Source organism: Neolamprologus multifasciatus, chromosome 18 (assembly GCF_963576455.1).
Source record: "Neolamprologus multifasciatus chromosome 18, fNeoMul1.2, whole genome shotgun sequence".
Lineage (NCBI taxonomy): Eukaryota > Metazoa > Chordata > Actinopteri > Cichliformes > Cichlidae > Neolamprologus > Neolamprologus multifasciatus.
Genome location: NC_140456.1, coordinates 32,204,897 through 32,217,516, shown reverse-complemented (window position 1 = coordinate 32,217,516; position 12,620 = coordinate 32,204,897). Strand labels below are relative to the sequence as shown.

The 12,620-nt window shown below is 38.8% G+C and overlaps 1 protein-coding gene across 1 annotated transcript in view; it reads left to right on the top strand.

Moving 5' to 3' along the window:
- Positions 1-12,620, top strand: part of brinp2 (bone morphogenetic protein/retinoic acid inducible neural-specific 2) — a 337,921-nt gene that overhangs the window by 315,366 nt on the left and 9,935 nt on the right. Inside the window, exon 8 of the mRNA XM_085141220.1 lies at positions 11,396-11,702. Within this exon, the coding sequence (XP_084997346.1) occupies positions 11,396-11,702 (307 nt within the window). The remainder of the gene's footprint in view (positions 1-11,395; positions 11,703-12,620) is intronic.

Below are 12,620 nucleotides of genomic sequence, written 5' to 3'. Positions count from 1 at the left end.
GACACACTGACAGAGAACAAACCATTACCGCTATTTTATCCGGCTGCTGTGTTTGCAGCTATGGACTCTTTAACAGCAAAGGGGTGCACACACACCCCTTTATAAAACATTTGTTGATTGCACTGGAATTACATGGGTTTCGTCCTTGGGTTGTCTCTGTTGTAGGTTATGCATTACAATTTCTCTCACGTTTAAAACTCTTGGGCTATTTGACTGGCCACTTTCTAACATTTACCTTGCTAGTACCAGGTTGGAACCCTGTTTGCCTTCCAGTTGTCTTAATTCTCAATGGCATAGATTTAGCAAAAACATTCCTCAGTGATTTTAGTCCATTTTGAGATAACAGCATCACACAGTTGCTACAGGTTTGTCAACTACACATACATAATGCAAATTGCCAATGGAGAAAAGGAGCTCTGTTGGATTGAGATGCTCTGACCGTGGAGGCCAATTGAGGACAGTGAACTCACTGTCACGTTCAAGGAACCAGTTTCAGGTGATTTGAGCGCTGTGACATGGCGTGTGATTCTGTTGGAAGCAGCCATCATAAAATGGGCATACTGTGGTCATAAAGGGATGGACACAGTCAGCAACAATACTCAGGTATGATGCTGCATTTAAATGATGATGGAACTAAAGGGCCCAGAATCTGCAAAGAAAATACACCAATACACCACTACCAAGATACAAGACAGGATGGATGTGACACATCTTATTTTGTGTTTATATATGTGTGTGTGTTCCTGTCTAGCTATCTTTGTGAGGACCGAAATCTGCATTCTTCTATACTTGTGAGAACCAACAGTCACTTGTGAGGACACACACACCGGTCCTCACAAATTTTAAGGCCTTTTTGAGGCTCAAAATGTGGTTTTAGTGTCAGGGTTACAATTAGGTTATGGTTAGGTTTGGGGTAAGGCTTAGGGTTAGGCATTCACTTTTAATGGTTAGAGTTAGGGTAAGGGGCTAGGGAAACCATTATGTCAATGAAGGTCCTCACTAAGATAGCTGGATGGGCTTGTGTGTGTGTGTGTGTGTCAAGATTAGAGAAATTACAAGATTTTATTATATTCTCTCCCTCCCTCGCTCACAGACACATAAGGTGTATGGCAGTCCATTCTCCCTGCAGCACGGACTACACTGCCCATGAGGCTACATTCTTTAGGGCGATGCCTGTAACACTCTGCCTGTTGCCTTCATATTAAATCATTATTGTGAATAATTTAAAATATTTCTTCACGTTATTATGCGGGCCGCAAGTAGGGGTGACATGGGCCGCGAGATTGAGACACAGACATTAGAGCCTCTTAATGCGTGTTTTGTCAAAAGTAGAGAGGGCATAGCCGAACCTATGAAACAGGGAAGTACCGCCGTGTAATCCATTTATTTCAACAAAGTAACTGTATTCTAAATACCACCTTTTTAAATGGTAACTGTAACAGAATACAGTTACTCATATTTTGTATTTTAAATACGTCACGGCGGTACATGTATTCCGTTACTCCCCAACACTGCACATAGATCTGTAATCTTGTACTGAAGGCTGCGACTGAGTTCCAGAATGATCTCATGTTCATGTAATTCCTAGGGACGCGGGAACTTGTGTTTGTAACGTGGAACAGGCACAACTTCTGATAACAAGTCATTGCAGCTGAACAGACAGACAAAAAAGAGCGCTGCCTTTGTCGAAATCACCACTTCAAATCATGTAACGAGTTAACTGACTCCCATAGTCTGAGTGAATTCTGCCCGTGACCTCACTCAGTTGCAGTTTTTTGATTGATTGTTTTGTTTTTGCTGTTGTTTTTTTAAGGGAAAAATGAAGAAAGACCTTCAATTCGAACAATGCCAAAATGCCTCAAGGCGCTTTATATTGTAATGTAGACCCTACAATAATACATAGCAAAAACCCAACAATCATGTGACCTCCTATGAACAAGCACTTTGGCGACAGTGGGAAGGAAAAACTCCCTTTTAACAGGAAGAAACCTCCAACAGAACCAGGCTCAGGGAGGGGCGGGGCCATCTGCTGCGATCGGGTGATGTGAGAGAAGGAAGACAGGATAAAAGACATGCTGTGGAAGAGAGACAGAGGTTAATAACAGATATGATTCAATGCAGAGAGGTCTGTTAATACATAGTGAGTGAGAAAAGTGACTGAAGAAGAAATACTCAATGCGACATGGGAATCTCCCAGCAGCCTACACCTATTGCAGCATAACTAAGATAAGATTCAGGGTCAGCTGGTCCAGCCCTAACTATATGCTTTAGGAAAAAGGAAAGTTTGAAGCCTAAGTAAGAAGATTTGATTCACATTGCTTTTTTTGCAAGAAACCCATCTGACAGATGATGAACATAGAAAATGCTGTAGAGAATGGGTTGGTCAATTTTTTTTTCTCATCCTACTCCACAAATAAAATGGGGGTTATTACCCTTATACACAAAAATCTTCCCTTCACTGTTACAGCCACTCACAAGGACAATGATGGAAGATATATATTGGTTAAAGGGATGTTGCATGAGGAAACTGTTCTCCTAGGTAATATATATGCACCAAATGCACAGGATGATGAGTTTTACACAGTATTATTCAGTCAATTAGTGGACATGGACTGTGCTAATATAATATTAGCGGGTGACTTTAACTGTGTTCTATGCCCCAAAATGGATAAATCTCCCCCACAATCTACTTTGTCAAAAAATTCCAAAACCCTTTATAAATGAGCTTGACCTTATAGATGTCTGGCGACACTATAACCCATTATCTAAAGAATACACTTTCTACTCTAACCCTCACTTGTCAGCATCTCATATAGATTATATTTTTATGTCCAAGTGTATCAGTCAGTTAGTTCAGCAGGTAAATATTGATCATATAGGTCTCTCTGACCATGCTCCTGTAGTCCTAACCATTCAACCCATGAGACATATTAAGCGCTCCATGTCTTGGAAGATGAGCACACTGTCTCTTTTGGATGAGAAATTTATACATTTTATAACAGAGCAAACAACATTATTAGACACGAGATAGACACGAGAACTTTATGGGATAGCTATAAGGCTTACATGAGAGGGATGATTATTTCATACACAAGTCATAAAAGAAAGCAACGATTAACAAGGCAGTTAGAGATCGAGAATAATATAAAAAAGCTGGAGAAACAATATTATGTAACAAAATCAGCTGAAACATTAAGTGAGCTTAATATTGCCAGGACATCTTTGCGTAATTTGATAATGCGAAAGGCTGAAAGAGATGTCCTTCTTGCCAGACGATGGCTTTTTGAATCAGCTAGTAAGCCTAAACGCTTTTTGGCTTGTCTTGCAAGAAATACCATCAAGTTCTTTTATCACAGCTATTGTGGATGTGAATGGTGAAAGGCAAGTAGGAAACCGTCAGATTAATGAGTGCTTTAGAGAATTCTATACAAACTTATATCAGTCTGAGATGGATATAACAAGGCTTAACTCATGGTTTTTTCCTAAATGACTTAGTATTCCCTCAGTTCTCTGAAGATCAGGTTAGCCTGCTGGAGTCACCCATTGCATTGATGGAGGTGTTTAAAGCTATATCTGCACTCCAGTCAGGGAAATAGAAGAATTTTTTAAGGTAATGAAAGTGAAGTTAAATAGTTTATTATTAAGGGTTTTTAAAATAGCATTTGAAGAATCGAAACTCCCAGAATCTATGTACCAGGCTAATATTACATAATATAACAATATAACATATAAAAACCCAGAGTTATGCTCATCTTACAGGCCTATTAGCCTTTTTGGTGTTGATAATAAGATACCTTCAAAGATACTGGCTCTTAGGCTAGAAAAAGTAATGTGCTCTATTGTGCATGCTGACCAGACAGGCTTTATTAAGGGGAGGAATTCTTACAATAATACTCGACGTCTATTTAATATTATTAATTTTTTTAATTTTTATCAGATCTCTGGGGTTGTTGTTTCTATGGATGCCGAAAGGCATTTGATAGAATTGAATGGGAATATCTGTTTGAAATAATGAGAAGATTTGGGTTTGGAAAAAACTGTCTGGGGTGGATCAAAATTATATACAAATCACCAACAGCATTAGTGTTAACTAACGGCTTGCTATACTCCCCAATGACATTGAGCAGAGGTACAGCACAAGGTAGCCCATTGTCAACACTATTATTTGCCTTGGCCATTGAGCCCTTGGCCATGGCCATTAGACAAAATCCAAGTGTCCCTAGAGTTAAAATTGGGGATAGACAACATAAAACTCTGCTCTATGCAGATGATATTCTTCTGACACTGACTGACCCTGCTAACTCTCCACCTGTTCTTACTAGGTGTATCAAGGACTCTGGATACAAGGTAAATTTTGATAAATCTGTTATAATGATTCTGTGTAGTGGAAAGGACACTGAATATGTTAAACCTTTTCATTGGGCACCATCAGGTTTTGTATATTTGGGAGTTAAATTTACACCAAATGTTGGTCACTTATATAGAGAAAATATTAATGGAACGGTTCAAGATCTTCAAGAGATGCTGACAAGATGGAGGTCACTTCCGATATCTTTTTTGGGAGGAATAAATCTCATTAAGATGGTAATCCTACCGAAAATATTATATCCCACAGGCATGTTGTTTGTAATTTTGAAATCAGAAGATATTAAAGCAATTAACAAGGCTATGGTGGATTTCATTTGGGCAGGAAGAAAACCCCAAATTAAATTGGAGACACTACAGTTACCGAAAGATCTGGGCGGATGGGGAGTGCCAAACATAGAAAATTATGTTCTCTCAATACAAGCGAGGTTTCTTTCTGCTGATCTGCCATGGCTAAATATTGAGGAAGTATTATGTAAACCATCCTCACCTGTTAACTTTTTAGGGAAACGTCTAAATGATTTACCTCACGTAATAAAGTATAACCCATTAACAGTGTTGGTCAAGTTGAAAAAGTAATCAGTAACTAATTACTGATTACTTCCCCAAAAAGGTAATCCTGTTACTTTACTGAATACTTATTTTCAAAAGTAATTAATTACTTAGTTACTTTTTAAAAACACGATTTACAACCTGAATAGGTGATAAAGCGATAGATCTTTCAGCCCAATTCTACTTTTTCTGCAATCCATCATACAAAATGTAATCAAATGAAAAAGTCTCTTTTTAAAACTTGTTTTATTAGTTTTAATCTTTTAACTTTATGCATCAAGCAAAAATTTATTTATATGCAACATTCTCTGACTGAAAGAAATTTGTTTAATATTTAAACATATTTTCTGCACATTCCAGCACATAAATTTTTATTTTTTGTGTGTTAACACTCAGTCTTTCAAATAGATGAAAGTAAAACACAGCAGAAAATAAATAAAGTCAAAGACTCGCGATCCTGTTGCTCTATCTTCACCTGTAAAGCAGGAGTAGGGTAGGCCAACACGTTCTCACTCCCAAAGCGTAACATTTTACGCTAGGTGACAAATCGTCAACATATTACGTTTTCGGCTACCCACCACATTCCTAAGTGACGACCTCGGAAAAATGAGGAAATATGAGAACCGTATGGACTCAATGTTCGCTCTTTTTCTTCAAATCGCTTAGAAACACGCTATTTAACATCATTAAAGTCCTGGATAAGGTCAGGAAAAAGGTTATGGTTAGGGCTAGGGATAAGGTTAGGTTTAGGGCTGGAATACAGGGCTGGAACGTCTATTACCGCGGGAGCGTCATTGCACTGGATTTCGCCCATAACCCGCCGCGTACCATAAGAACGCCGAAGGTCTCCTTTCGCGTTCCTCAGGAAAGCCGCGGGACGTGACAAAACGTCAGCATGTTACGCCTCGGGAGTGAGAACGGGCTGGGTAGGCGGAGGTTTACCCTAGTGCAGGTGTGCCACAGCGGTCAGTGGAAGGATCCGCGAGTTTCTCTGTGAATTTCCCATTACCTCATAGCGCACTCGGTGCTTGCTCGGAAGTTTAGTGTTTTTTCGCTGTAAAAAGAAGTTTTCTTCCCACGCACAACGGACACTAATGTTTTTGTCACTTTTTATGGAATCAAACTCAAAGTAAGGTCAGTACTTCCACGCTTTAAACGCTGCACGCTCATACTCTCTCCCGCACTCCATATATTATCCATTGTTGATCTGCACACAGCTGTTGTCACGAACGTCGCACTCGCTTACGTCACTGTCATGAGACATTCTCGCAAAAAAAATCACGGTTTTAGTAACAGAGTAACGCAGCGTTCCTACGGGAAAGTAACGGTAATCTAATTACCGTTTTTGCAATAGTAATCCCTTTCTTTACTCGTTACTTGAAAAAAGTAATCGGATTACAGTAACGCGTTACTGCCCATCTCTGCCCACTAATATATAATGCTATGTGGACGTGGGGAAAACTGAGAAAACTTTTTAACAGTAGTCTTCTGTTTAATATTTTGTCAACGTTTATAAATAATCCAGACCTTTTGCCGCAAAACAGAGTCGAGCTTTGTGGGATGGCATAAAGTAGGTGTAAAGAGGTTTTATGACCTCTTTAAACAGGGGGAGTTTAAATCATTTGAATCCCTCAAGTCCCACTATTCTATGTCAAAGACTGAGTTTTATAAGTATTTGCAATTGAGAAATTATGTGTTAAAAATGCTAAATCATTACAAATCTCAACAGCCTCTTTTCGGTTGGAGAAATTCTTTCTAGATAATAGGGAGCATAAACATTTTGTATCAAACTTTTATTCAGAGATTTATGCCCTAATTGTGGATAAACTGGCATGGTTGAGAAAATCTTGGGGGACGTTGCTTAAATGTGAAATAGATATACAAGCATGGGACAAAATCCTGCTCCTTCCATCTAAAATCTCTGTTTGTAACCAATTTAAAGAACTGCAGTACAACATTCTGCACAACGTATATATTTCTCCGTATATTTATAGTAAGTATAATAGGGGAACATCTCCAAATTGTCTCAAGTGTAAGGTCAGAGTGGGCAATGCGCTATTATTCAATCATTTTGGAAAGAGGTCTGCGCCAATATTAGTACAGCCATTGGTCAGCAGGTGACAGAACACCCATCAATGTGCTTATTGGGATATATCCCTGTTTCACTGGTACAACATGAGCATGTAATTCAATCACTGTTAATGTTGGCCAGGAAAAGCATTATGCTGAGATGGGTGGGGGCTGAGCCTCCCTCCATTTCTCTATGGAAGTCGCTCATCATTGATGTTATGACTCTGATCAGTTTGGGACATTACATTGATGGGAGCTCCCGAAGTTTTGTGGACAAATGGAAGAAACCACTGGAAGCACTGGGAGTAACTTGTAAACTGGACCCTAATGGACAATAATTATGGACATAATGTTGTAATATTCTAGTGCTGTGCAGTATTATTATTTTGGACGTGAACCAGTCTTGTATTTGTTGGGAAAAAAAGTTAAATAAAAGTTAAAAAACACCAGAACAATGCTGAAAAAGCACACAAAACACAGTGGAGATGGGAAAAAAACACAACAGAAGTTAAATAAAACACACTACAAGTAGAAAAAAATCTCACAAAATATGACAGAAGTGTTTTTGGGGCGATATTAATGTCACGGACCAGCTGTGGAAGTGACAGATACCAAAACATGCGAAGGGCTGCACTGAAACATGCTTAAAAGAAACGTAGGATTCATCAGTGTTGTGAGTAAAAAAAGATGTAGGTAATGTGTGTTTTAATGGCATCATCCATATAATACTATGGATCCATTTTTGCTATTAGCCCTTCACTGTTAGCATATCACAGCTGTCCGTCACGCTATTGTCTCCCCAAAAACACAACTGTTTCTTTTTTTCTTTTATTACAGTTTTGCTGCATTTTTTTTCTTTCAGTTCTGTTTAAGTTACCTTCAATTGTTTTTCGTGTACTTTTGCAGGATTTTTCTATTTGGTGGTGTTTTCTTAGGTCGCAGAGGATTTGAAATCAAAGGGTCAATGTAGAAGAGGGACAAAGGGAATCTGGATAAGAAAGGAAGTGAACTACCGAGACAGGAAGGATATATAGTGGGTAAGAGATTGTAGGAGGGAGAAGACATAAGTGCTCACTGGATCAAGAGAAGAGAGGAGAAGAGGGGTCTAGTTACAGGTTGTGGGGGCCTTTGTAGGCTGAGGTACATGGTTCTGTGGCATGCTGTAATCAAGTCCTCTCACAGACTGACAGCTTGGCACTTGTTTACAGAGGACCTTAATTTCCCTGACAGTCCTTTCCCTCCACCAATCACTCCATCTTCCCTTTGCCCATTCTGTGTAGAGTCTTGTCTTTATTTTTCTCCCTCACTTACCTTTGTCTCGCTCTCCTTGCGCTCTCTATCGTACCCTGTCACTCAGTCGTAACCCCATTTGCGCCGGCAACAAGTTAATGGTTGCTGCTACAGCTGAAAAAGCTTCCTGTTTTCTTCTGCACAAATCCATTTGTTTTATCATCATTTATTTTTTGTCTATTTACACAGGCCCGAGGGGGAGGAACTGCTGAGGCATTTGGGCAATTTTTTGTGTTATTTCCCAAGCTTAGCCTGGGGATAGAATCTCAGCAGAGCTAATTTTCAGTCCAAACTTGTTGCTACTGTTACTGCACCAAAGTGGATGGTAATTTATGTATGCTTCCATTTCCATCCGTACTGCAGGCACACCGAACACCCACCCTTCTACAAAAAGGTGTCAAGTCATTATAGTATAATCGTATGTATTAAGAAGATGGAGCAAACTATGGATTCATTTTTCACTTGTTGAAATCCAAAAGGTGTGAGCAAAGGGCATGACTATTTAGAGCTACAACAAAACAAAGATATTGCCACTGACATACTATTAACCAGCACTGTCCAATGGTTTTTTACTTCTCTTGACATCGAGTCAATAGATTTAGTTCTACAGTAGATTTCACTTGTGTTTGCTTGATTTTATTATTATTATTATTATTATACATTGGGACACTGTTCTATTCTTGCTAATTTGCCAGAATTGTCCAGGGTTAAATCAATACTTTGCTTTTTTCACTTTACCTCTTTAACTTGGAGAACACGCTGATACTCAATGACAATGACATTTGGATGACTGATGCTGGGTGCTTCTGTCTGATTGTGGTTTCCAGCTTCTGATCCAGGTGTGCACATCTTTTCTCAGTTTTCTCCAGTTTACGGACTTTATCTTGTAGGTCTGTCTCTTGCCCGCTCGCCTTCAATTCTTTCGTGTTTTTTTAAAATGTATTTTATTTATTAATTACTGTTATAAAGTAACAGTAAATAAAAAGACCAAATACAAGGACCTTACAGAAGGCTTTGAGAATTTGAATGTTTGAAGATACATTACATACTGTCATGAATCGCTGTGCGGCAGGCAGGAGTTGGACCCAAAATGCAGGCACAAAGAACTCAGCTTTATTTGCTGGCAGGAGAAAGTCATACAAAGCAAACTAAACTGGAAACTCACAAAATAAACTCACAGGGAGATCCACACAGCATGAGGGACGACGAGACACTGACTCAGAGAAACACAGGGTTTAAATAAACTGGGAAGTAACGAGGGGAATGAGACACAGAAGGAGGGCACAGCTGGGAGAAATCAGGACTGACGAGACAAGGAAAGCAGGACGCATTCACATAAGACATGGACCTTCAAAGTAAAACAGGAAGTACGACATAGAGACGCGAACTTGACACGGTGGAGACAGCAACTAAGAAACACAGACACAAACCATAAGGTAGAGGACTCTAAGAACGAAAGACACAGAGGGAAACTCAAACATGCAGACACAGACTTACACAGAGAAACATGAAGGGCAAGGGATCGAAACTAGAAACCATAGAATAACTCACACAAGTACAATAATACAAAAAGCACAAAGAACTAAACATGCTGGGTCATGGGACCCAGGACCCTGACAACACACTATTTAGCTTGTAAGAAAAAAATCTGTGTATATGTCTGTTGAATTTAACCACAACAGTATTGTAAAGTAAAACTTGCAGGGTTTGATGTTTTTAAACTTTATTTTGGTTCAAGGTAAGAAAAACTTTTGAGCATGTTTTAAAAATTAGATTTATTATTGATCCTGAGCACTGAAAGCTAAACTCATTGTAGATAATGTAACTGTTACAATATGGCCCTGTTTTTTGTTTAAAAATAGCTTCTGAGTAGCAAAGCTCGCTAAACTGTAATAAAGTGCCTAATGGCCTATTAGAAGAGTTTTAAAATAGACTCGAGGAGAAAATAGTCTGTAAAGGTTAGTGACCACAATAAACAGCTGTGTTTATTGAACAAATAAACAGCTGAAGCACTGAACTAAAATGTAACTAAAATGTTAGCACTCAGAATTTTAACTAACTAAAATTCTCTAACACTCACTACATGGAAAAAATACACACATTAATAGATGACAGCGAACACAAACAACACACTAAATTCAAGATGGGGAAAACATCACCTGAATTAGCCAGTAATTTCAGTGTTAAAGGTGGAATTTGAAAAACCTCTAGTAAACTGACCTAAATGCTTCAACTAGGACTCAGGTCGGCTTTCTAGAGTGGGTCAGGTAGATAGTGAGGAGTCTTTGACACTAGAGGAAACTGTGGATCTGAACCATAGTGCAACTAAACCTATTGTGACTGTGTGCAACTAACTTGTAGTCTAATATAACAAATACTGATGTACTTTTGCAAGGGCAAGTTGCTGAGCTCACACAGCGCTGTTGCTAGTCCTTTACAAGACCCTAACCCAAAGCTCCAACCCCAATTTTTTTTATTAGTGTGTGGTCAAATTTGGGACTTTACAGGGTGGCTTATTATTTTTGTTTTGTTTTAATATTCTTATCCAATATATCCAATACACTGGGGACAGATTGTAATTCATTTTATGTAAGAAAGGCCAGAGAAAGTGTCAGGCTTTTATCTTTAATCATTTTTGAGATGCATGCATCTCCATGTTTGGACTTTGCCTTGGATTTGAAAGTGCAAAAAATACATGCTTGGAATTGGTCGACATATCATTTTACAAAAAAATATAGCTTGAAAATTGTTTTGCATGTGAAATGAAAATTTTAAAAGGAATCTTTATATGTATAGCCCAAAAAATTGTAACATTTTTAGCAAATCAGAGGTAGTCAAGCAGAAGAGCCACAATGGTTTAGGAAGGAATGACCTTTAAGTGAGTCAACACTGAAAGGTTGAGTCCCAAAAATTTTACTGATTGTCTTATGTATTTTAAGTCTTTCTGGGAGGGGGGGTAACTGTTTTTAACTGTTGTTGTTGGTTTCATTCCACAGATCTACCCCGTCTGTGTGAAAGGTGTTATTATAGGACACAATGACCACAACATTACTTCAGTATTTACCAAAGATGTTGCTGTGATGTATAGATAACTGCATCTTCTCTTTGCCCACTGCAGGCCTGTTGGGTTTTGGCTGACCAGGGCTCAGTCTCTGCTCTACTGCAATGAGCATGGGATGCTGGGCTCCTTCTCTGAGGAGGTGATGAGCTGTAGCTGCTCCGTGGAGCAGCCAAACTGCCAAGGAGTCATCCCCTGTGTTGTAGGGACTTCCACCACCTCCTGCACCCTCTGCGCCTCTGACAACGCCACCCGTTGTGGAGCCTGTCATCACGGCAACATCCTCCATCTTGGTTCCTGTCGACCTAGCATTGCTGCATCGCTAGATCATTACCTGAACTTTGACTTGGACATGCCTGACGCCGAGGTTCTCAAAGCTCCTCAATTATGTATTCCACTGGTTCTCAAAGCTCTGTGGGACAAATTAAACAAACAGTGCCTCAAAGGGCTCACATGCCATCAATTGTTAAATTGTTTTTGTGTTGAATCTTTATACTGAACATACAAGATTTACATAACAGTACAAATATTAGTCATGTACAGTGTTTTTGTTCAAAAAGGAATACAGTATTAAACAGGGATTGAGAGGGAGTTTCAAAATAGAAAGCTGACTCTGAAGTACCTGCAGTGCAAAGAGTCCCTTCATTCAGCAAGCTCAGGAGCAAAAACTCATAGTATGGTTTTTTAATAAATCCCCACAGCAGTTATTTTTTAAGTTGTCGCTGTTGAACCTCTGCCTTAACTCTAATCCTAGTTCACAAGCCTTCAAATTGTGGCTCTTTAGACCTGCTTGAGTGTCTTCCTTTGGCTTTGACAAAAAACTCGATAAATATGAAAATTATCCTCTTAATTTGCTGAACCTCAATAGCAATGGCTAGCTAAGATGTGGAAGCAAATAGGTCATCTTTAGCCCCTCTAGCTATGGATTCCAAAAACCAGGAAAGTAGAGATTTCCACAATGTGTGGACAGATCTATTTGCTTTCACCAACAATGCTGCTGACTTACCAGCATACATGACCTACAGCTGGACCTTAGTCAAAATTAAATTGAAAGTGGCCATTTTTAAATTCTTATGATATTTGAAGCTTTATTTATCAAAATACTTTCAGTCTGATTAATTTGTGCAAACCCAGGTAGGATTCAAAGTGGCCTTCTGAGCTTTATAGTGACTCTTTGTCAAGGTATGCCTTTACATTTTTTCTTTACAATAGTTCCCTTTTACTGCTCTTTACTATAATAAAAATAACTTATATTAAAGAAATGTATTTATTATTTATTTATTAT